Source organism: Phascolarctos cinereus, unplaced genomic scaffold (genome assembly GCF_003287225.1).
Source record: "Phascolarctos cinereus isolate Bilbo 61053 unplaced genomic scaffold, phaCin_HiC Scaffold_4;HRSCAF=312, whole genome shotgun sequence".
Taxonomy (NCBI): domain Eukaryota; kingdom Metazoa; phylum Chordata; class Mammalia; order Diprotodontia; family Phascolarctidae; genus Phascolarctos; species Phascolarctos cinereus.
Window position 1 is genome coordinate 347,843,363 of NW_027555847.1, and position 26,532 is coordinate 347,869,894.

Sequence of the window (26,532 nt, forward strand, 5' to 3'; positions counted from 1 at the left end):
TGGAAAGAAATTTGGAATTACACAGTGCCTAAATTATAAAGTAGCAAGTAAAGTGGCTAAAACATCCATGCCCTTTCACAAAGAAGTTGTGCTGCTAAGTATTTACTCCAAGTAGATGACTGACAAAAAGAAAGGCTGTATGTAACATCGATTTGAGGTATATCAGGACAGTGTGTAGAGTCAATTTGAAATTGGGGATCATGGAAAGGGAAGGAGTCAAAGGTGGGCTGAAGCCAAAAAACTCAAACTGTGGGTTAAAAACAAAGAAGAGTCAAAAGCCAGGATTGCAGCATAGCACAGAGGATATTTTTCATAGCCCAGGCATTGGTGACCTGGTGCCAGTCATCTAATCTAGAACTGCAGCAACATCATCAAGACTGCAGAGGGGATAAGACTTGAAACAGGGTCCATCTACCCAAACTGAGAGAGGGTAAAATCTGGCTCTAGTACTAAGTCCTGATCCAGAAACACAGAGACATGAGTAAACTGAAGAAAACTCTGAATGTAACAATAATAATAAAGTACTATTTATTTAGTGTTTACTACACAGTCTCAACTCCAAATGTCTAGAGGTGTACACTGGATGGTGTGGAAAGCTGGCTTTATCCTTTGCTACTACTTGGCAGGATGAGCTCCTACTGGCTTCAGGATGTTTAAAGGAACTCAGTTGTAATCTTACCTCCTTTGCTCTCCGGAATATTATATTCCATGCCCTCTGGTCCCTTAATGTAGAAGCTACTAGATCTTGTGTTATCCTGAGTGTGTTTCCACAATTTTGAATTGTTTCTTTCTGGCTGCTTGTAATATTTTCTCCTTGACCTGGGAACTCTGGAATTTGGCTACAATATTCCTAGGAGTTTTCCTTTGGGGATCTCTTTCAGGAGAGATAGGTGGATTCTTTCCATTTCTATTTTGCCCTCTGGTTCTAAAATATCAGGGCAGTTTTCCTTGATAACTTCTTGAAAAATGATGTCTAGGCTCTTTTTTTGATCATGGCTTTTAGACAGACCAATAATTTTTTTAATTCCCTCTCCTGGATCTATTTTCCAGGTCAGTTGTTTTTCCAATGAGATATTTCATATTGTTTTCTTATTTTTCATTCTTTTGGATTTATTTTACTACATAGCAAGTATTATGCTAAGTGCTTTGCAACTGTTACTTCATTTGATCTTCACAATAACCCTGGGAGGCAGGTGTAATTACTATTCCCCTTTTACATATAAGGAAACTGAGGTTAAGCAACTTGCCAAGGTCACACAGCTAATAAGTGTCCGAGGCTACATTTGAACTCTTGAGCTTCCTGACTTCAATCTCAGCATTCTAATATGCCAATCAGGTGCCCAATGGAAAAAGACTGTAAGTTAAGAGAATACCAAGAGTTAAACACAAAAGAGATTAATTCCACAATAAATGCAAGAAGAACCAAGAGAAACCTTAACCCTAAATGAACTCATGAAACAACAAGAAATATTAGAAACAAACCAGAGCAACTCTCAGTACCCCTCTAAAAGCCTTGAATTCAGCTTTACTGTCAAAGCCACAATAAAAGATAGGGTCGGCTCAGCACTTGGGCAATGGAGACCATACAGGAACCCTAAGACCAGTACAATCTAACATCGATTTGGGGTATATCAGGACAGTGTGTAGAGTCAATTCCAAATTGAGGATCATGCAAAGAGAAGGAGGCAGAGGTGGGCTGAGGCCAAAAACTCAAACTGTGGTTTAAAAACAAATTTCCAGCCCAAGACCACCTGGATGGTTGATCAGAAAGGTCTATCTCACCAAGCTGGTAGAGGAGCACAGTTTGGTGTGGGCACACAGGCAGCAGAGAACCTGGAGCAGGCCTCAGAGAACTCAATCGCAGACAGCTGTGGTGTTTTCCAGACTTCTTAACCCACGAATGCCAAAGACAACTTAGAAGGTCAATGGGAAAAGTCTACTTCTGGAGTGAGAGAGAAGCTAGGTCTCAGCCCCAGTTCCTGAGCATGGCTCCAGGGTGGCGGCTGCTTCCTGAGCTTCCGGCCCACAGACTGAGGGGGAATGGAGTGGCTGATCAGAGGGGGATTGCAGGGATCTCTTTGCCAGTGCTGAGGCAGGAATCTCTTGCTTTGACCATACTTGGATCTGGGTCACAGTTCTGAGTGGTAGTCCTGGGGAAAGGAGGAGCGCTGGCGTGGTGGACCTTATAGTGGCTATGAAGAGGATATTCTCACAGTTTCAAGACAGAAAAGAATGTCTGTGGTCACTCACAGACCAGAGCACAGGCCAGGAAAGGAGTAAACACCTCACCCTTTATCTTACCACCTTGGAAGAACTGAAAATTTACAGGTCCCTACAAGTATCTCTGAAAACAGATATACAAACCCCCCTAAGCTTGGGACAGTACATTCTCCACATTGGGAGGAGAGCTCTACCTTAATAAAGAGTTTGTAACTCAAGTAATTGGCTGGGATCATGAGCAAACCTCTCAAGAAGTGTCAGACCACAGAATCTTTTTTGGGTAACAAAGAATCTCAAAACATACAACCAGAAGAAGACAACAAAGTCAAAGCTCCTACATCCAAAGCCTCCAAGAAAAATATGAATCAATACCAGGCATTGGAAGAACTCAAAAAGGACTTTGAGAAGCAAGTAAGAGAAGGAGAGGAAAAACTGGGAAGAGAAATGAGAGTGATGCAAGAAAATCATGAAGAACAAGTCAACTGCTTGCTAAAGGAGACCCAAAAAAATACTGAAGAAAAGAACACCTTAAAAAATAGCCTAACCCAAATGGCAAAACAGGTCCAAAAAGCCAATGAGGAGAAGAATGCCCTAAAAAGCAAAACTGGCCAAATAGAAAAGGAAATCCAAAAGATTACTGAAGAAAATACTTCCTTAAAAATTAGAATGGAGCAATTGGAAGCTAGTGACTTTATGAGAAATCAAGACACTGTAAAATAAATCCAAAAGAATGAAAAATCAGAAAACAATGTGAAATATCTCATTGGAAAAACAACTGACCTGGAAAATAGATCCAGGAGAGGGAATTAAAAAATTATTGGTCTGTCTGAAAGCCATGATCAAAAAAAGAGCCTAGACATCATTTTTCAAGAAGTTATCAAGGAAAACTGCCCTGATATTTTAGAACCAGAGGACAAAACTGAAATTGAAAGAATCCACCGATCTCCTCCTGAAAGAGATCCCCAAAGGAAAACTCCTAGGAATATTGTAGCCAAATTCCAGAGTTCCCAGGTCAAGGAGAAAATATTACAAGCAGCCAGAAAGAAACAATTCAAAAAGTTGTGGAAACACACTCAGGATAACACAAGATTTAGCAGCTTCTACATTAAGGGACTGGAGGGCATGGAAGATAATATTCCGGAGGGCAAAGGACATAGGATTACAACCAAGAATCACCTACCCAGCAAAAATGAGTATAATCCTTCAGGGGAAAAAATAGTCATTCAGTGAAATAGAGGACTTTCAAGCATTCTTGATGAAAAGACCAGAGCTGAATAGAAAATGTGACTTTCAATTACAAGACTCAAGTGGAACATGAAGAGGTAAACAGGAAAGAGAAATCATAAGAGACTTATTAAGGTTGAAAATAATGTGTATAGTATTTATTACATGGATTTTCTTGAAACAGAAATTTATTGTTTTATATCAAATCCCCTCTTATGGTCTGCTGTGCACATAGCAATGTTTTTTTTTCTTTTTTCATTTTGTATTTAAGTGTAAAATAAAAAACTTTACAAAAAATATGCAATAACATGACATCCAAAATTTTGCAGGACACTTGGCAAAACTTGTTCCCACAGTTCCATCCTTAGATAACCATGGTTCTAAACCATAAAAGAAAAAGTACTCTCATCCAAATTTTCTTCTGGGGCTAGAGTAAGTCTTCCTTTTTCCATCATCTGAAATCCAAAATAAAATCTCCCCTACAACTCATTCCTCTTTGTCTCCAGTCCCTTCAAAAACAGAAACTCTCCTCATAAATGGCTGATATGAAATATGATATGTCCTGAGGTCACCAGACATGAAAGACATCCCCACTTTCACACCACCTTATTTTTTACTAGCCAGAAAAAAGTTTCCCCCTTATAAGAAAGCCCCTGCTCATCTGTACATGGGGCACAACTGTCTATTGGGTAGGGGAGCAGGATATATTCAAAAATGAATGTGACATAAAACACAAAAAGCATCAATAAAGTTTTAAGAAATGAATAGAACTAAGAAAAAGCATGTAATTATTTATCTGAAGATTTAAGGTAAGTAATATGACTAATAAGTTATGTGGAGGCCTTTCCCTGGCCCCATCCATGACATTCTCCTTTATCCAAGAGCCAACATGGGCAATAAGCAACATTAGTTTCTTATTTTGAGACTCAAGGCAACATCATCACTGCCCTGTTAAATATATATATATATATATATATATATATAATGTGCATGTGTGTGCATGTATATATATATAATATACACACATATACATATATATGTATGTATATATGTACATATAGTGTGCCTGTAAAAGTATTTATAAATATTTATACATTAAAACACATATTCACATAAATATCAGATGCATACCTACTTTCCAAAAGATACTTCTATGAAAAAGCAAAACCACCAAATTTACGTTTTCACAAGTTTCTTGAAAATCAACTAATCTTCACCTTAGAAATAGGGTCTGTGTTATATAGACTTCTTCCCATCCCTAAAGAGACATCAAAATCATCTTTGAGGAATCTGTGATTATTGACTAGTTCAATGCCACAATATCACCAGAAGCTTGGCAAGAACAAAAGATTATAAATGAAAAAACAGATTCAGGAAAGTGAAAACATATAATTATACAAATGAATTACCTGGAATAAGGGCTGTGCTGATAAGAATATCAACTTCTTTACACTGCTGGGCAAAGAGTTTCATTTCTGCCTCAATGAACTCTTTGGACATTTCTTTGGCATATCCTCCTTGTCCCTCTCCTGATTCTTTCAAGTCCACTTCCAAAGGCTCTGCCCCAAGAGACTTAAACTGCTCCAAAGCTGCAGCTCTAAAGAAGAAAACCAAACACAAACCACTCATGGTCAAAGTCAAGTAAGCTTTCAAGATGTTTTAAAAGATGTATCAGAGGACCTTGGCATGGAAATCTGTACCATTCACATAGAAACTATTGCGTTACACAGACATATTCAGACAAGGACACCCTTCATAATTTTCCAAAAGGGAAGTGATAATTACTGTAAGTTTAAAATATGTGCCAGAAAAGAATAAAAATAACTTTATGCAAAGAATTTTTGTTGACAATAACAAAAATATCTGACCCACACTAGGATTTCTTTGACATCCGTAAGACTACAGGTTCAATATGAATCAACAACATGAAATGGTAGCCCAAAAAGCTATTTCAGTCTTAAACTATGATAAAAAAAAAAACTGCAACCAAGAATCCTGCCATTGCTCTGCCCAGATCAGACCAACAGTATGCCCATTTATGGGAGTAAAATTTTAGGAATTACACTGACAAACTACAGTACATCCAGAGGAGAACAAGCAATATAATCAAGAAGGAATTCAAAACCTTGCCATCTTTTAGACTGAAGTTAAGCTTTGATAAGGAGAGACTTGAGGAGACATCACCAATACTTTCAAATATAGTCAAAATAATGGCTCATTTTATACAGCACTTAGAGGTTTACAAAGTTCTTTCCTCATAACAAACTTAGGTATATATCATCATCACCATTTTATAAATGAGACAACAAGTTCAGGGAGGTAACATATCTGATGAGTTACTGCATAAAAGAGGGATTCAATTTGTTCTGCCTGACCCCAAAAGGAGAAAAATAGAATGAATAAGTAGAAAATACAGGGAGATATATTTTAGCTCAATTTAAGGAAGAACTATCAAACATCAGTTTCAAAAAATGTAAAAGGCTTCCTCAAAGGGCAGCAAAGTTCCTAACCACTAGAAGCATTCAACGAGGAGCTGGCTGAACAGATGGCAAAAATGCTATAAACAAAACTCCTGCCTCATTCAGATAGTGGGGGCCAGATTCAATGCACCTCTGAGCTCCTTCCAGCAGATTTTTAATTTGTCAACTTTTCTATTACTTAGGGTTCTCCTTATTTTGTTACTATGTATAATATACCATATATAATGTATATATAATACATATATATATATATATATAATGTTTATTATATCTATAAATTATCTGGTCCTCCACTGTTTCACTGAATTAGGTGTTTTAATTAAAAACTCTTAATACAATTTATAAGAGGTGAGCTATCAAAAGCAAAATTATCAAGCCATATAGAAAAAAAACAAAGAACTTCCAAACCTGTTTACCATGTCTCCACTAAAATGAAAAGTTCCTGCAACCACATAAGCTCTTAAAATACCTTATAAAGTGTGCATCACTGATGCAGTTTCCTCTCTCAGATCACTCTAGTCAAAATATTACAATATAAACATTAGTCAATATTAACAATAAAAAGTACTAGGTAAAGACTCTACTTTCTTTTGGATAAGCCACACCTTTCGAACTGATGCCAATTTGCAATGAGCTCTCTGTTCCATAAGTTCCTTAACTGGCACAAGTATAATATTCAATCTTATAGCAAAGCTTTGATCCAAAATATCTTATATTAACTATCTTCTAATACATTCTTATGACAGAGTAGAGTGCTAGATTTCGAGATAGGAAGTCTTGAGTTCAAAGCCTACCTCTGATATGACCATGCACAAGTTATTTAACCTCTGAGTCCACTTCCTCATCTGTAAAATGGGCATAATAACACATGCAGTACCTACCTCACAGGGTTGTTGTGAACCCCAGTGAGATAACATGTATAACATTTAAAAATGTTAGTGACAAATAAATCTCAGTTACTATTGCTGTTGTTAGATGCTTATCCCCAATCTGAAGTTAGTAAAGTGGATTAACTGTCATTGTCCAATGCTCTTGTCATTACTGCACCAATTATGTATTGCTTCAATTATATTGCATCGATTATTGCATCAATTGCCAACCCTAAAAAGCAAGCTTTGCCTCATTGGAGATGTATAAGAATTTCACAATAAAATTAGACTGCAAACCAATGAATAACTAATACACGGTTAGCACTTACATCATGGATGCCAGAATCTCTTCAAAACAATGAAAATAATTAAATATTTATAGGAATTCAACCTTTTATTATTACTAGCCTTTAACTATACAAAGTTCAAAGTCATTATTAAGTCAAAATACTCATTAGTGCTTAGATGCTGCTATCTACTGTGTAGCAATGAGACACAACGGACATAATGTTGGAGTCAGGAACATCTGAGCTTGAATCTCACCAATGACACACTCTAGGTACATGACCACATAATCTAAATTCTCTGAATCTTCATTTCCTCATCTGTAAAATGGGGGTAAATACCTGTGATATCCATCTTACAGGGTTGTTATGAAAATCAAATGAAATAATGTACATAAAGTGTTTTGTAAACTTTAAAGTACATACACTAGTATTTATAATTATATAATTACATGTTATATAAATTTTTATTAGAGTAATTATTAGAATAAAATTATATTAATATAGTTATATACCTTTTCAAAACTTTTTAAAATTTATTTTGAAGGAATTTTTAATCTGGAGGTTCTGGAGAAAATCAGTAATGCTTATAAAACTTTAAGGATGAGCTGTAAAAGGGAAATAGTATATGCATAATTTCAGTTATATTTGATCTGAGCCTAAATGGCTTATTTGTCCACTTTAACTAGCTGACTTCTTATTAGCCACAACACTTCTGTGAACAATCCCCAGTATATGAACTCAGAGAAACCAGGTACAAACTACTTTTTGGGGAAAATCCCTGGCTCTCAGTTTGATAATTCTCTCCAACTCTATTTCTTGGCTATCCTACCTCAAATGAATGCAGCAGCAATTGTCACCTTAATGCTAGTGAAGTTTAATCTGAATGATATTTATCCATTTTTTAAATGATTCAAACACAAATATCAACATTGCTTTAAGTCCATGTGCTTTATAAAACCCAGTACCTACAACAGAAAATTTCTTAAATGAGTTTTTCATCTTTAACAGTGTTCCAGGAAATAAGCATCTATCTGGGGCAAAAGAAAACAGACAGAGAATGGTGAATAACAAGATCTGCATACAAAGACAACACACTACAGGCCTGAATGATGGAACAAAATCTAACAAGATGAAATTTAATAGGGACAAATATAAAGTCCTCCACTTAGGTTAAAAATATCGAGCGCACAAGAATGGAATGAGGAAGATGTGGCTAGATGCCTGTTCACATGACAAAGACCTTAGGAAGCTGACTCAAGGTCAATATGAGAGAAAAGTATGAAGTGGCTTACCAAAAAAAAAAAAAAAGCCAATGCACCTCTGGCACATTAAAACTATAGTTTATAGAACAAAGAAGATGATAATGATTGCCAACATTTATATGGTGCCTTAAAGTTTAGAAACTGCTTTCCTCTTGTAGTATTGCTCCATGTTTCCTGAATGAGAGATGTTCATCATTTTATTCCACCACCCTAGTCAAATCACATCCTAGAATACCATGTTCAGATGTGGGGACATTTTTGAAATGGCATTGACAAGCTAAAGAGTGACCAGAGGAGTAAATAGGATGGTAACAGGAAGCCACATCACCAGCAGACAAATGAACAAAGAGACACTAGGTTATAAACATGTACTATCTGTAATGCATTCTGCTAAGTTCTGGGGATATAAATAAAAAAGCAAGACAGCCTCTTCTCTAGCTCACTTTCTAACAGGGGAGACAACACATATGATTGAAGATCATCAGAAGGTTTTAGCTTGAAAAAGAAAAGCCGTAAGCTGGGCCTAACATCGTTGGGTAGAGGAAAGTACACTTGCCTGAGAACCAGAAGACTTGGCTGCCAATCTTCTTAGGTTATTAACAACTTGTGACAGCCTGTGTGACCCTGGGCAACCCGAGGCTCAAGTCACAACCCCTTCAGCGCTTCTTAAACTATGGGTCATGACCCCAGTTTAAGAAGCATTGTACTGGATTACTGCTTTCCAGTTTTGTTGTAGAAGGTATTATTTAGGGAATTCACAGTCACTGAGCTCACTTACAACTGTGAAATTCTGAGATTTCATACAACTCTGGTCCCATTATCAATCTACATAAAGCCAACTTTATAAGGTCTGGGATTTGGAAAAGAAGACAATGGGGGACGGTTGGTTGTTTTTGATTTTCAACTACTAATATTGTATATTGGGTGTTCCTTATTGAAACTGCTTATATTTTTCCAGGAGATCTTTTCAAAACCTTTAGATAGCAACATTTATTTTCTAATATATAATAAAATTATGTACACATATATGTACATATGGATACATAAATACACACACGAGTTGCCCTTGCAACGTATGAAAAAAATGAAGGAGATCTCCAACACATTGGGCGGACCCTCTGTGGTAAATTTTTATGAAGATACAGACAAGAGTAACAGAGGACAGGCACGTATGGATGGGTTGCAATGTGAATTACTGAAAGGAACGACAAAATTTATGAGAACCCAAATCTATTTGAGTATAAGTACCTTAGGAGGAAAAAGTTTTCAATACACTATTTTATAAAAAAAGAAAATTTTTCAATTTACTAGGCAATCAGATATTATACAAAAACAAAGTATTCTAATAGTTAAATGAAATAAAAGCCTGTCCTCTTAACAGAATCACTAGTGAAATACTCACCTGGTATCAAACCCTCGAACAATTGCACCCATAGCCTTCGCTGCTCCAGCAGAAGCGAGCCCAGCAACTCCACCACCAATGATAAGAATCTAGATTGGGAAGTGTAATCCGTTATTTTAAACAAAATTCATTATCAAAGTGTTTGAAAGATTATTGGAACTGCATGGAGCTGCAAATGGAACTGCATTAGCCTGGCTATTCTCTATGAGGTAGTTAAATCAACTTTATTTCTTTAAACTGGTTTGCAAAATACAAACTTCTTGTTTAACCAACTACTTGTCTCCATTCAGACTAATCTATAAACTACTGCAATATTGCTATTATAAGGCATCTAAAAATTAACAAATTGTTCCTACCTCATAAAAGCTACTTTCACAAAAATCTCAGTTATACACATCTTAGTTACCTCTCCTAATTCAAATTCCAACATTTCCTAAGTTCAAGGAATTTTGTTGTTGTTCAGTCTTTCAGGCGTGTCCAACTTTAATTCATGACCCCACTGGTTTTTCTTTTTTTTTTATTTTATTAATTTATTTTGATTTATCAACAATCACTTCCATATGCTTTTGAGTTGAAAATTTTTCTCCCCCTTCCTCCCCACCACCCTCCCCAAGAAGGCACAATCTGATATAGGCTTACATTTACATTCCTATTAAACATATTTTCACATTAGTGAAGTTGTAAGTAAAAATTAAAACCAATAGGAGGAACCATCAGAAAGAGAAACAAAACTCAACAGAAGGAAAAAATGATAGCATTCAACTTCCATAGTTCTTTCTTTGGATGTGGACAGCATTTTCCATCCAGGCCTCTGGAGATGTCTTAGATCCTTGTAATGCTGAGAAGGGTTCAGTTTAACAATATTAGTCATCAAACATGTGGCTGTTATTGTGTACAAAGTCTCTTGGTTCTGCTCACTTCACTCAGCATCAGACCATATAAGTCTTTCCAGGTTTTTCTGAAGTCAGCCTGTTCATCATTTCTTATAGCACAATAGTATTCCATTACATTCATATACTTGCTCAGCCATTCCCCAATTGATGGGCATCCTCTCAATTTCCAATTCTTTGCCACCACAAAAAGAGCTGCTATGAATATTTTTGTACATGTGGGTCCTTTTCCCATTTGTTTGATCTCTTTGGGATATAGCCCTAGAAGTGCTATTTGCTGGATCAAAGGGTATGCACATTTTTAGCCCTTTGGGCATAGTTCCAAATTGTTCTCCAAAATGGTTGGATCATTTCACAACTCCACCAACAATGTAGTGTTCCAATTTTCCCACATCTTCTCCAACATTTATCATTTTCCTGTTTTGTCATGTTGGCCAATCTGATAGGTGTGATGTGGTACCTCAGAGTTGTTTTGATTTGCATTTCTCTAATCAATATTTAGAGCATTTTTTCATATGACTATAGATGGCTTTAATTTCTTCATCTGAGAACTGTCTGTTCATATCCTTTGACCATTTATCAACTGGGGAATGGCTTGTGTTCTTATAAATTTGTCTTAATTCTCTATATATTTTAGAAATGAGGCCTTTATCAGAGAGACTGGTTGTAAAAATTCTTTCCCAATTTTCTACCTTCCTTCTAATCTTAGTTGCATTGGCTTTGTTTGTGCAAAAACTTTTCAATTTAATGTAATCAAAATTATCCATTTTGCTTTTCATAATGTTCTCTATCTCCTGTTTGGTCATGAATTCTTCTGTTCTCCATAGATCTGATAGGTAAACTATTCCTTGTTCTCCCAGTTTACTTATGGTATCAGCCTTTATATCTAAGTCATGAACCCATTTTGACTTTATTTTGGTATATGGTGTGAGATTTGGGTCTATGCCTAGTTTCTGCCATACTCTTTTCCAGTTTTCCCAGCAGTTTTTTTCAAAGAGTGGGTTCTTATCCCAGAAGCTGGGGTCTTTGGGTTTATCAAATAATAGATTACTATAGTCATTGACTACTGTGTCTTGCATATTTAACCTATTCCACTGATCCACCTCCCTATTTCTTAGCCAGTACCAAGCAGTTTTGATGATTGCTGCTTTATAATACAATTTAAGATCTGGAATTGCTAGGCCACCTTCCCCTGCATTTCTTTTCATTAGTTCCTTTGATATTCTGGACCTTTTGTTTTTCCAAATGAATCTTGTTTATTTTTTTAACTCTATAAAATAATTTTTGGTAGTTTGATTGGTATGGCACTGAATAAGTAAATTAGCTTAGGTAGGATTGTCATTTTTATTATATTAGCTCCCTACCCATGAGCAACTGATGTTTTTCCAATTATTTAGATCTGATTTTATTTGTGTGAAAAGTGTTTTGTAATTGTGTTCATAGAGTTCCTGGGTTTGTTTCGGAGGTAGACTCCTAAATATTTTATAATGTCTACAGTAAGTTTAAATGGGATTTCTCTTTCTATCTCTTGCTGTTGGGCTTTGTTGGTAATATATAGAAATGCTGATGATTTATGTGGGTTTATTTTATAGCCTGCAACTTTGCTAAAGTTGTTTATTATTTCAAGTAGTTTTTTACTTGATTCTCTAAGTATATCATCATGTCATCTGCAAAGAGTGATAGCTTTGTTTCTTCTTTGCCTATTCTAATGCCTTCAATTTCTTTTTCTTCTCTTATTGCTAAAGCTAATTTCCAGTACAATATTGAATAACAGTGGTGATAATGGACATCCTTGTTTCACCCCTGATCTTATTGGAAATGCTTCTAGCCTGTCCCCATTACATATAATGCTTGCTGAAGGTTTTAGATAGCTGCTATTTATTATTTTAAGGAAGACTCCATTTATACCTATGCTTTCTAGTGTTTTTAATAGGAATGGGTGTTGTATTTTTCAAAAGCTTTTTCTGCATCTATTGAGATGATCATGTGGTTTCTGTTGGTTTTGTGTTGATATGCTCAATGATGCTGATAGTTTTCCTAATATTGAACCAACCCTGCATTCCTGGTATAAATCCTACCTGGTCATAGTGTATTATTCTTGTGATAAGTTGCTGCAATCTATTTGCTAGTATTTTGTTTAAAATTTTTGCATCTATATTCATTAGAGAAATTGGTCTATAATTTTCTTTCTCTATTTTGACTCTTCCTGGTTTAGGTATCAACACCATATTTGTATCATAAAAAGAATTTGGTAAGACTCCTTCTTCACCTATTTTCCCAAATAGTCTATATAGTATTGGAATTAATTGTTCTTTAAATGTTTGATAGAATTCGCATGTAAATCCATCTGGCCCTGGAGATTTTTTCCTAGGGAGTTCATCAATGGCTTGTTCAATTTCTTTTTCTGAGATGGGGTTATTTAAGTATTTTACTTCCTCTTCGTTAATCTGGGCAATTTATATTTTTGTAAATATGTATCCATTTCACTAAGATTGTCAAATTTGTTGGCATATAGTTGGGCAAAATAATTCCTAATTATTGTTTTAATTTCCTCTTCCTTGGTGGTAGCTTCACCCTTTTCATTCTTGATACTAGTAATTTGGTTTTCTTCTTTCTTTTTTTAATTAAATTAACCAAAGGTTTATCTATTTTATTGGTTTTTTCATAAAACCAGCTCTTAGTTTTATTTAGTTCAATAGTTTTCTTAATTTCAATTTTTTAATTTTTCCTTTGGTTTTCAATATTTCTAATTTGTGTTTAGTTGAGGATTTTTAATTGTTCTTTTTCTAGTTTTTTTAGTTGTATGCCCAATTCATTATCTCCTCTTTTTCTATTTTATTTATGTAAGCATTTAGAGATATAAAACTTCCCCTAAGAACTGCTTTCTGCATCCCATAAGTTTTGGTATGTTGTCTCATTATTGTCATTCTCTTGAATGAAATTATTGATTGTTTCTATGATTTGTTGTTTGACCCAATCATTTTTTAGGATTAGATTATTTAGTTTCCAATTATTTTTTAGTCTATCTTTCCATGGCCCTTTATTACATATAATTTTTATTGCATCATGATCTGAAAAGGATGCATTTAATATTTCTGCCTTTCTGCATTGGATTGTGAGGTTTTTATGCCCTAGTACATGGTCAATTTTTGTGTATGTGCCATGTACTGCTGAGAAAAAAGTATATTCCTTTCTATCCCCATTCAGTTTTCTCCAGAGGTCTATCATACCTAACTTTTCTAATGTTCTATTCACCTCCTTAACTTCTTTCTTGTTTATTTTGTGGTTAGATTTATCTAGTGCAGAGAGGGGGAGGCAGGTCCCCCACTAGTATAGTTTTGCTGTCTATTTCTTCCTGTAACTCCCTGAACTTCTCCTCTAAGAATTTGGATGCTATACCATTTGGTGCATATATGTTTAGTAATGATATTACTTCATTGTCTATGGTGCCTTTTAGCAGGATGTAGTTTCCTTCCTTATCTCTTTTGATTAGATCTATTTTTGCTTTTGCTTTGTCTGAGATCAGGATTGCTACCCCTGCTTTTTTTACTTCAGCTGAAGCATAATATATTCTGCTCCAGCCTTTTACCTTTACCCTGTATGTGTCACTCTTTTTCAAATGTGTTTCCTGTAAACAACATATTGTAGGATTATGGTTTTTAATCCATTCTGCAATCCTTTCTGTTTTATGGGAGAGTTCATCCCATTCACATTCACAGTTATGATTACTATCTGTGTCTTTTTCTCCATCCTTTTTCCCCCATTTATGCTTTTCTTTCTCCTTTCCCTCCCCACTAGTGTTTTGCTTTTGACCACCTCCTCCTTCAGTCCCTTCTCCCTTCTATTATCCCTTTCCCTTTTCTTCCCTTTACTTACTGCTTCTTCCCTCCCTTCTTCCCCCTCCCTTTTCTTTCCCTTTTCCTACTGCCTATAGGGCAAGTTAGATTTCTATACCTAACTGATTATGTTATGCCCTTCTTGAGCCAAATCTGATGAGAGTAAGGTTCAAACAATGCTCCCCCCTCCCTTTCCCTCTGCTGTAATAGGATTTTGTGTCTTTTCCTGTAATGTAATTTACCCTTGTCTGCCTCCTCCTTTCAGTACATTTTCTAAGATCAGATTGATCCACTTATTTGGATCCATTTAACCCACTTGATTAGATTTTTTTTATCATTACATCAAAGTCAACTAATATCCACCCTCTTTATGTATACTCCTTTAACATGGTGTAATAACAATACAGTTCTCAAGGTTGCAATGTCATCTTCCCTTGTAGGGGTTAAACAGTCCCCCTTATTAACAACATATTGTATCTTTCTGTCCCATTTACCTTTTTAAGTCTTCTTGAGTCTGTACTTGAAGATCAAATTTTTTGTTGAGCTCTGGTCTTTTTATCAGGAAAGTTTGGAAGTCCCTATTTTGTTGAATATCCATCTCCTCCCTTGAAAAATGATGCTCATTTTTGCTGGGTAGTTGATCCTTGGCTGCATTCCAAGCTCCTTTGCCTTATGTATCATGTTCCATGCCCTGCGTCTTTTAATGTAGAAGCTGCAAGGTCCTGTGTAATCCTGACTGTGGTTCCATGATATTTAAATTGTTTCTTTCTGGCTGCTTGCAGCACCTTCTCTTTCATCTGGTAATTTTGGAATTTTGCTATTATATTCCTTGGTGTTGTCAATTTGGGATCTCTTTCAGGTGGTGAGTGGTGGATTCTTTCTATTGTTATTTTCCTTTCTTCTAGGACTTCAGGGCAGTTTTCCTTTATGATTTCCTGAAAGATACTGTCCAGGCTCTTTTTTCCATCGTGATTTTCAGGTAGTCCAATAATTTTTAAATTGTCTCTCCTGAATCGATTTTCCAGGTCGGTTGTTTTACTGATGAGGTATTTTACATTTTCATCTATTTTTTCATTTTTTTGTTTCTGTTTGACTGATTCTTGCTCTCTCATAGAGTCATTACTTTCTATTTGTCCAATTCTAGTTTTTAATAGATTGTTTTCTTCTGTTAGTTTTTGTACTTCCTTCTTCAGTTGGCCAATTGTGTCTTTTAGGGACTTGTTTTCTTCAGTGTACTTTTTTTTCCAATTGTATTTTTTAAGGACTCTTCCACCTCTCTCATTTGACTTTCAAAATCCTTCTTGAGCTCTTCTAAGAAGGCTTTTTGAGCCTCAGACCAGTTCATATTCCCTTTGATGTTGCAAACTTCCACTTCTGGAAGCCAAGATGGCACAGTAAAAAGGTAGTTGCTCTCACTCTCTCCTATCAACCTCTGAAAACCCAGAAAATATCACCCCATAAAAAAACCCCGGAACAACTAAACTAGAAGAAAGACAGGGAGCAGCAGTGCAGCAGCCTGGCAAATGGGTCTCCCAGTGCCTCAGCAAAAATAAGGGAAGCAGCACTACAAAAGGCCCCAGGCAGATAAGCACCCTGCAGCACCCATCTGAAAGGAGCTGAAGAAAGCAAACTAAAGTCTTCCTAAAGTCCCAGCCTTGCTGATTCCAACCCAACACCAGGTAAGCTGTCAGAACCCTACAGCTTCCAACTGTCAACCAGGAAGAGATACTAAAGCCCAGGTGGTAGAATAGGCAAACACCAACACCTGGACTTCCAAGTGCCTCAGTGAGGGTGGGGGAACTGGTAGAAACCAGCTCAGAAAACCACCGGGTGCCACGGCACTCTACCTCAAAGGAATCTCCCAGTGCATTAGCAAAAACAAGGAAGACAACACTGCAGGGGGCCCCAGGCAGATAAACACCCTGTGGCACCCATCTAAAAGGAGCTAAAGGAAAGGAAAAGCAGGCAACCCTAGAATTGCCTGAAAGTTCCAGCCTTGCTGATCGCAGCCCAAGACGAGGTAAGCTGCCAGAACCCTACAGCCTCCAATTGCCAACATAAGAGGCCCCAGCACACAAAGCCAGTGACCAAGACCTAGGCTCCCAACACAAGAAGGTTGGGTCAGTGCCCTCTGTTCCCCAGCAGGAGAGCTCAATCTCTTTAAAGACCAGGGAATAAAGAAACAGCATGAGTAAAAAGAAACGTACCATAGATTCATATTATGAGAAGGGTGAAGATCAGGACAGAAATTCTGAAGAGGGCAACATTGTCCACTAGGGTTTTCCTTGGCCAAGATACTGGAGTGGTTTGCCATTTCCTTCTCCAGGCAAACTGAACTGAGGCAAACAGGGTTAAGTGACTTGCCCAGGGTCACACAGCTAATAAGTGTTTGAGGCCACATTTGAACTCAGGAAGATGAGTCTTCCTGATTCCAAGCCTAGTGCTCTATCCACTGAGCCACCTAGTTGCCCCTGTAAGTTCAAAGAATATTAAGACATTTGATATGAGTATAACTTTAGTAAGGTGTCTCCTCACTGCCTACCTCAAATATACAGTGTTGGTATTACCACAGTACTGAACTAAATATGCCCCTAAAGCCTAAACCAATGGCAACTGCTTGACTCCTGAGGGGTATAATTAAGAGATCACAAGAATTTATAATTCCTCTTATGAAAGATCCTATCTATTCTCCCAGACACAAGCAGAAACAATGTTCCATGAACCTTAGAAAGTAATTTCCCTGAGCACTGTTGTAAAGAAAACCTGGTAGGGTATATAGTCCAATTAAAGGCAACACAAAGTTCCCCAGGAAGTATCTGGCATTCATAGAATTAATGATGCTTATAAACATACAACAACCCACAAATGTCAATAACTTCCTCAATCCTAGTCATCCTGGGCAATGGCATCCAGAAATAACAAAGGAAGTAGGGGGCAGCTGCACAAATATCTAGAAAAGTTATCTGGTCAATTCCTGGACTGTAGAAAGGATTACATTTAAGACCAACCTCAACAGATGAGAATTACTCCTATTTGTAAAGGAAATCAGGCTTGAAGACAACCCTGTCTTCTTTGGTAACTTTGAGTATCTAACTTTCTTCTCTGTTAGGAATTTTTTTTTTTTGCATCTTACTTAAATCCCTCATGCTTCAGCTAAACACTTTTAATATTGTTTTGGTCTCAATGGAAAAATAGAACTACTCACCATTATCAGATCACATTTCCAACTTTTCATTTCCAAGCTAAGTAATCCCCAGATGGTGGAGTAATAAGGTAGTCGCTAGTCTACCCAAATGCTGAATAATTCTAGGCCTGTTTCACCAACTTGTGTCTCGCCACCCTCCCTACCCCATAAATCTAGGGATGACCCTAAAAACAAAATCATGGTCCTCCACAAGGACATGCACCTAACAGTTACATGGACCAGATGATAATTCAGAATCATAGAATTCTAGAACTGGAAATTCTTGTAGTCCAACACTCTCATTTTGCTGAGCCTGAAGCCCACAGTTTAAGCCCTAACGCATGATCACATGTATTCACTTAGTAGCAGAGGCTACTTAGCAGAAAAAGCAAGATAAGAATCTAACTCTCCCTAACTGCCAGGCCAATGTTCCTTTAACTATAACATAGTCCTCTCCCAGTTACTAGTGAAAATATCATGTAAGAAAGAATAAGCATAGCCCCAAAGAAAAGATAGGAGCTAACACCTCCTCCTACTCCTTTATAGAAGCAGGAGATCCATGTTGTGAAACACTGCTTATATTTTCAGATTTGTTTATGTGTTGATTAATTATGCTAATTTTTTCCCTCTTCTTTTTACTGTTATCAGTTTTTAAAAATTTTTTGTTACATAAAATGGCTCCCTAGGAGGAGGGAGAAAGATACAGAGGTAATTTTAGGGCACGTAAAAATAAGGTATCAAAAGAACACTTTTTTTAAAAAAGAAAGAAAATATCTTATAAGAAAAAATAGATTTTTTAAAAATATATAGTTCAAAAAAAAGATATATGATGGCAGATATGGTGGTACACACCTGCAATCCCTGCTTCTGGGGGATGCTGACCTGACTGACCTGGTGGCTTCCTTGAGTTTGATCATTCTAAGATGCAATGGAGCTAAAGCTAATTGGTTGTCCACATTAAGTCTAGCACTTATATGGTGAGCCCCCAGGAATGGAGGGCCATCAAGCTGCCTAAGGAGGAATAAACTAGTCCAGGATGTATAACATAGAACAGGTTATAAAGCTCTATGCCAAACAACATCAGGATCAGACATGTGAGTAGTGGCCATACTTCTAGCCTGGGTGAGACAGGGAAGCCCTAGTGTTTTAATAATTATAATCATAATAGATACGTGACCTTCAGTAACTTAATTTCTCCCTGCTCTCCCAGCCTACTACTTCTATTCCAGCTTCCCTTGTCTCCCTTCACAGTTTCAATTCTATGGTTAACTATTTTATCGATGTTCTCTTTACTCACAAATTCACTCACTTTCCTATGTTCCTGACCTGTTTGTATCTAATACAAGCTTGCCCTCTGTCTTCATCTCTGTTCCTATTCCTGATTTATGAAGCTACTGGAGAAAGCCATGAAAACAATGCTGCCTGAGTCCACTTCAAATTTATGAAGTCAAACCTCAACTGGCCCATCACCGCTATATGGTAATCCTTTTACTCATCTCCCAGGCAGTAGCAGACATTTATAGGGTCTTAAAGAGCACAAAGCACTTCACACAGATTTCATGTTTTCCTTTCTGCTATATTCCCCCCAACAACTGTCCCAGAACTTCTCTTTTCTTTCCCCAACTCCACATGCCCTCTTTCTCTCATATGGCCTGATCTCACTTTCCTGAAAAGGCTCACATCATCTGATGTTGAGCTCTCAACATGCTGCTTCCTCAGTGCCTTTTAACCTCTCTTCTCCCTTCTTCTTTCCTTGTCCTCCAGACTCAAAAAAATGAGATGGCACCTTCTTCTAGCCAAGATTCTCCCTTGTACTTGTTCCTTTGAGGGCATCCCCCCTTCCATTTCCTTTGGGATCTTGCTTCCTTTATTTCCCCTCTACTGGCTCTCTCCCTTTTACCTACCAATACACTCATCTCCTTCTCTTTAGGGGGGAAAAAAGCCTTTCTTTGACCCTTCCATCCCTTCAATCTATCATACTATCTTATCTCCTATATCTGTCTATAGTGAAACATATTCACTGCCTCTATACCTCATTATCTGCCCATTCTTGCACCCCCTGCAACAAGGCTCTGAATACTCACTTCCCACCAAAATTGCTTTTTCCAAGGTCATGGATGCAACCTGTCAAAACTGATGGCCTCTTCTCAGTGCTTATCTTCTTTCATATTCTTCTAGCGCCTGACAGTGTTGATTATGACCACCTCCTCTTCCTTTCCCTTTTTTACCCCTTCCCATACAATCCAGTCAGCGGCCAGTTGTACTTACACTTTCATTTCTACCTTCAAAATCGCTCCCAGCATCTGTTCCTTCCGCTCCACTCCATTCACACTGCCTGAAACCTGGTTCAGGTTCTCATTACCCTTGCCTCACCTTAACTACTACAGAAGCCTAGCTGGTTCTCCTTTCTCCAAACCACCTTTCACAATGATGCCAGTCATAACTGATCAATCCTGACACTCCGCTGCTCACTGGAGAAATTAAAATTGCACACTACCATCTATGCTGCTAGGTCATTGCTGGATCTTTGTATTAGGAGGATTACTCTGGCATCAATGTAAAGAATGACTAGGATAAAGGAGAGACTGGAGGCAAGAGAAACTCAGGAGAAGAAGAGGGGAGTGAGGGGGAGAGGTAGATGGGAAATAGACAAAGAGAGTTGTACAGCTTACCATCTTAAAGTAAGTTTAGTTTAACAGACAGGAGAGGGGATGAGGATTGGGTGTCCCTATCTCTCCCAAGCTAGCTACTCATAGACTCAACCCCACCATGATTGGCATGGGAAGCTCTGACCTCCAATCTGATCGACTTTTCTGATCTGGGTTGGTTTGTCCCTCTTTAGACAGGCTGGTGGGCCCCTCACTCCCAGGGGCTTTCATATTGGTGACAGATCTAATATAGACAATCCGCTTTAGCCCTAATATAGCTCAGAATTCCTGAATTCCAGAGATCCACCAGCCTCAGCTTCCCCAGCAGTAGAGTGTTCTAGCTCTGTACCATCACACCAGGCAAAACTTTATTTAAGCTGTAAGGCTTAGCACGTCTCTGGAGAGGCAGAGGAATATATCAGTGGGAAACTATTAAAGAATTTCCTAAAGGAAATTCTGTATAATGAACATTGAGGAGAGTAGTTCAAAAACAATCATGCCTTTATACCATTTAAGTAAACTGAAACTAAGGGAAACTTTTTCTCAAAACCTTAATAGCAGAGAAATCATCTTTGCTAATGAATAATGCGTTTTTGTTAATTACCTTAGCTGGAGGAACTTTTCCGGCTGCTGTAATCTGGCCAGTGAAAAAACGTCCAAAATGATTTGCTGCTAGTACAACTGCCTTGTAACTGGGGGGAAGGAACAAAATGCAAAATGAACAATACACTACTAATAATTTTGAAGCACTATATAAATGCCAGCAGCTGCTATTATTGCTATAGTTAAAATCAGAATTATTCATACTTTATTTCCACAAGATATTTTAGAGCTTATCTGAAGACAGAACTTCAAATTAACCTTTAATTATCAGTGGAGATAACCCACTTACTGACTTTTTTCTCTGCCTGGTCCTCCCCTGCCACCCAACATGTTCCTAAAGCACCATCCCCAGGTGAGGAGGTAAGGATGCTATGAGGATGTATCAAACACTTAAGAAACTCCATCTGATTTGTTAATTAAGTAAAACATAATTAAGGAAGCAATTACATATGCATATATAATGAATTTCAAATAAGTATTAGTACCTATTCACATAATCTATATTCATCCATTAATGAAAACAAATTAAAAGGTAATTGTAGCAGAAATTATGCAAACATGAAAAAGTCATTTCTTCAACAAAATAAAAGGAGAAAAAGATATATAGATCATTTACCTACCAAGATAAAATGAAACAAGATTTAAATCTTGTAACTGTCTACAAAAAGCCAAAAATAAGAAACAACTATACAGAAAAAAATCAAACATAATACAGCTCTGCTTTCATTTACACTGAATTTTTCTGAAATTTTAAAATAAATATTTATCCTACCCAGCAATGTTGGCCATTGAGCTTAGAGCATCATATCCCTGAGCAATGGTGACTCTTGGAACCTGGTCCATTGCCAGAACTGTAGTTTTTCTTTCAGAAAGTTTACTCAGCAAGTCCGGATTTTGAGCTGGGTAGATAAAACTAATCAGCGTGCCAGATTTCTTTAAAAGATCAGCCTCATGACTGCCTAATACAGGGTTTAGCATGGGAGCTCTAACCTGAAGAAAAAAGATCAACAGTTTTAAAATTAAAAACCATAACACATCTTTTACATATGAAATAAAAAAAAATAGCAATAAGGACATAATTAAAGCATTAGCCCAAGTCTTTCACCAATAAGTCACTGAGTGGGATTATATAAAGTATATATTTTTAAAAATACCACTGTTTGGTAATGTCTGAACTTACCTAGTGGCCTTATTTTAATTTCTAATGTTTAGAACACAAACAAACTATTAGAAAATATAATCTCAAGGCAAGAGAATTAACATCTGTTGAGCAAATAGAGGATGCTTCAAACAACTCTCTCCATTTCAATCTTTTTATTACAGATCCAATGACAGAAAAGCATGGGAAAATTTTGTCATAAGGGTACATTAATTTAGATACTGGGGTTCCATGCATAAACTGTTGTTAAATTCAAAGTAAGGAAGATTTGTATATGTTTATCTGTATTCCACACAAACAGAAAAAAACCATATGTATTCTTAAAAATATGAATACAGAATTCAGATCCATAGTCATATTGAATTAAATTAGGGTAGAGAAAAAGAAAGAAAGGTATAATGGTATAATATTTCCCTTTGAAAAATAAAAAACCTGCCATATATGATTTAGTCAATTTAATATGTTTCAGATGGCAATCTATATTTATCCATAGTTATTTGGATGTGAAGCTTATATTTTGAAGCTAATGAAATAGCTTTGGGTGGGTAAGCATAGAAAAGAAGAACTATTCGTTTAAAAAGAACTGCCACAAAAAACAAGCCATCAATACTTTAACATCACACTGTATCATGCTTCAATTACAGCGGCATCCAAAGCATCCTTTAAGTATCATAACTTCCAACCTCTTTATAATTCTTATTCTTTGTTCTAACCTTTAATTTAAATCTTTTACCAAAATAGGCCTTTCCCGATTTAAATGAAGACAGCTAGATGGCACAGTAGATAGAATGTCAGGCCTGGAATCAGGAAGACCTGAGTTCAAATAGTCTCAGACGCTTACTAGCTTTGTGACCTTGGGCAACATACACAGCCTCTGTCAATTCAGTTTCCACAACTGTAAAACAGGGATAGTAATACTACCCGCTTCCCAGGTTTGCTATGAAGATCAGATAAGATAATAATTATAAAGCACTTGGCACAGTGCCTGACAGACAGTAAGTGCTATATAAATGTTAGCTATTATTATTACTAAAATTTTACTTTTTTAGAAGAAATTTGAAGGCTGAGAAATTTTTTTCAGCTATATTTCCATGTGGGCTAAAAACATATTGAAGAGCTGGTAGAATCAAATTCAGTGTTATCAGAAATAATAAATTCTTGTGTAGCCCAGCAAAATTAAAATATAATTGGAAATGTTCAACAAAAGAAAAATACAATACATAATGTTAATTTGTGGGCTTCTAAGCCAATATGTAACCTGAAGGGATCTGTTTCTATTTGAGTTTAACACACTAGCTAGCCTCAGCAACTCTCTAAAGATTGTGAGGTACAAAGAAGGTACCAGCCTACACAGATACAGGGAATTTCCTGAATCACTAAAATGTCAGACTCAGTCCCTCACCCTTAATAATTAAAAAAATATAAGTATTCTAAATTTTAAACTTTTAAATTGGTGATTGGGATGCGTATAAAATTTTTTAAATTATAACTAGGGCAACATCAAGAATCAGAAAATCTTAAGTTTTGCTAGCTTTATTAGCAGTCATGACTTAAGTATATTTTGCTCAGACCTTTAAACAATTTCTAAGGAATTCCACAAACCTACATGTATTCTAATGAGGAAAGTAGTTTTTACTTCCCTTACCTTTTTTTTTAAGCTTGTCTGACAAATTGCTATTACATCAATTTTTAATGGGTTCTAAACTTCAGGTCCAATTTCTCATTTGGTAACATGCAGAGGTTAGAATGATCTGACCCCTCTAAAATCCAGGGCTTCTGCAATACTTCTTTCCTGACATATTAACAATATAAACTGTCATTTAACTTGTTGTTACTTTCTTTGGCATAACCACTCCTTACTTTATAAATAGCAGCTGTCACACCTTAAATCATCACGTCTTTTAATTATTAAAAGATTATGAGACAGCAAGGTGCAGGCTTCAATCTGCACCATTTTTTTCACTCCAAAATTACATAAATACTTCGTCTAAATATTTGAGAGAGATGGAACCTAATGGCATGCAAAACTTCCCTACTCGTCCTAAAAAAAAAACCAAAAGCTCACATTTCTATAAGAGTAATCACTGAAGGTTCCCTCCATTCCTTACAGCTAAAAGAAGACCACCTGATAAAAGTTATATAAGAATTTGAAGGAAATCCATTGCAAGGAGCCACTTAATTAAATTAAAAGAAGTTATACATTTTCGTATCAAATAAAGCACAGATATAGAGCTATTTCAGCATGCTAGGTGAATGGCGGAAACAAAAAGAAAAAAGGTAATTACTTTGACAACCAAATCAGATGTTAATACTTCCTGTGTCCCTTGGATTACAGCCCCTGCAGCTCTGTAGTGATCATCAGAAAACTTGGAGGCTTCACCTGCACCTGACTCCACCACCACATTAAAACCCTGTTTAACCAAGGCCTGAACACCAGCTGGTGACAAAGCTACCCTCTTCTCATTTTGGAAAATCTCCTTGGGGACCCCCACAGTCAATTGTTTATATGGAATTCCTGTAACACACAAAGAGAAAGAACATATTTGGTTCAACAAAAACAAAGAAAAATGATTGAATAACAGACTTCTTCTGTTGGGGAGAAAGGCTATTTTCTTATTCAAAGTACACAAAAATTTGCCACCACTCGAAAAAAGCTGCTGTTTTCCCTAAGTACTTTCTTAAACCAAATAATGTAAATGTTCTACTTAGTAGTCTTTCTCAAGTCATGGAAAACTCTTAATATGCCAACTTCCAACTAACAATTACCACATCATGACAATTTCAAGTTCCTATCAGGGATATATGAAAAGTCCTAGATCTTATATTACCAAAGGAGGAATGATTTACAATGGGCCAAAGCTAAGAAATGCTTTCTTATTTTCCATGTAATAAAAATGATGTAACTATGAAAGTAGAAACCAGTTGTACTATTTACTACATGACTTTGAACAAATCATTTCATCTATCTAGGGCCCAATTTCTTCATCTGTAAAATGAGAAAATGATATTCACTCTACCTATTCACAGAGTGGTGAGGATCAAATGACATATATGTAAAACATGCTGTAACTATCACACTATACATATATATATACATTCATATATTTATATATATATATATATATATGTATATGAACCACTATTATTATTAACAACAGGATTTTGTATATTATCATTGTGAATCAGAATTGGCTAGTTGTTTTAAGCCAAACATCTAAATTCTGAGATTATTTCACTTTAAAAGTTAATTAGGAAATTTCATCATTAATCAAGTTTTCACTTCATCATTGAGTTACAACACATTGAAAAATATATACAATTTTCATGAGATTTACATGAAGTAACTTTAAACTACTGCTCATTAGATAATCTAAAAGACAACTCCCTCTTATGTATGTGCAAATTAATATATATAAAGTATCTGAGGATCAGAAGTTTTGCTTTGTTTTTATTTTTTTCACCTTTTCAGGCCTTCCTGAACTCTGCCTTCTAATTCTTTTCCCAAGTCCTTTCACTGCCTTCACTCTGTGCCTTAAAGTTTAAATGAAATTATTGTTATTAGACTGATTTTGCCCAAACAGCAATAAGACTCAAAAAGATCTTTTATATCTAAGTATTATGCTTATTAAGATTTTTGAATTGGAGCTAAAATTTCTCAAGCACAGAAATTTTCCAATAAATTAGTACATTTGATTTACACTAGATTATCCTCAAAATGGATCTGTTTCCAAGAAGAAACCCATATAGCTGGCTTTTATTTAATCCAGAATACTATGGCACAATTTTGCTCAAATCAAAGATACACAAGGTAAGAAGATAATTTTTTTGTGTATCACAGACCCCTGGTGAAGCCTGTGGATCCCTTCTCATAATAATTTTTTTAAGTATAAAATATATTTTGCATAAGATTACAAAGGAAACAAATTATGTTGAAATAAAGATATAGCTTTTTATTCCATCCAAGTTTGCAGACCCTTTGAAATCTATCCAGGGACTCCAAGGGGCCCATGGACCTCAGGTTAAGAAGTCTGCTTTAAGTTATGAAACTCTACTTTTGTGCTGCTAGAGAACCCCAGTGATTAGATTGAGTAGCACAAGGGAATGAAGTACTACTCTATTTATTTGGAGTTGGCCTGCCTAACCTTCTGATGTACTACTTTTCAACTCTGACCCCCCATTCACTCAATAACATGGGCCCCTCCTAACCCAATTCTCACTCTACAGACAATGTTACCAGTAGGTTCATGCTAGACTGTGGTGGCCAAATCACAGAGGCAGTAACAAGGAGTTGTGATTATTCCATTGACAAACATAGTCATCCCTTTATCAAAGGAATTATTTAAATGAAAGTTCCCCTGGTGCATTCTGGGATCACTTCCTCTTTCATGAAGAAGCTGGGGAAAGAACACTACAAAATGTTGAGCCAGAGTCAATTCCCTGCTGTCAGTGGATAAAGGATTTGACTTAA

The 26,532-nt window shown here is 36.4% G+C and overlaps 1 protein-coding gene across 2 annotated transcripts in view; it reads right to left on the bottom strand.

The window, feature by feature from the left end:
* The window catches only part of NNT (nicotinamide nucleotide transhydrogenase), a 132,564-nt gene that overhangs the window by 88,865 nt on the left and 17,167 nt on the right, over positions 1 to 26,532 (bottom strand). For both annotated transcript variants that reach the window (XM_020996674.2, XM_020996667.1), the window contains exons 3-7: positions 24,350 to 24,579; positions 21,678 to 21,895; positions 20,907 to 20,994; positions 9,745 to 9,833; positions 4,854 to 5,041 (exon numbers count right to left, since the gene is read on the bottom strand). In XM_020996674.2, coding sequence (XP_020852333.1) covers positions 4,854 to 5,041; positions 9,745 to 9,833; positions 20,907 to 20,994; positions 21,678 to 21,895; positions 24,350 to 24,579 — 813 coding nt within the window. The remainder of the gene's footprint in view (positions 1 to 4,853; positions 5,042 to 9,744; positions 9,834 to 20,906; positions 20,995 to 21,677; positions 21,896 to 24,349; positions 24,580 to 26,532) is intronic.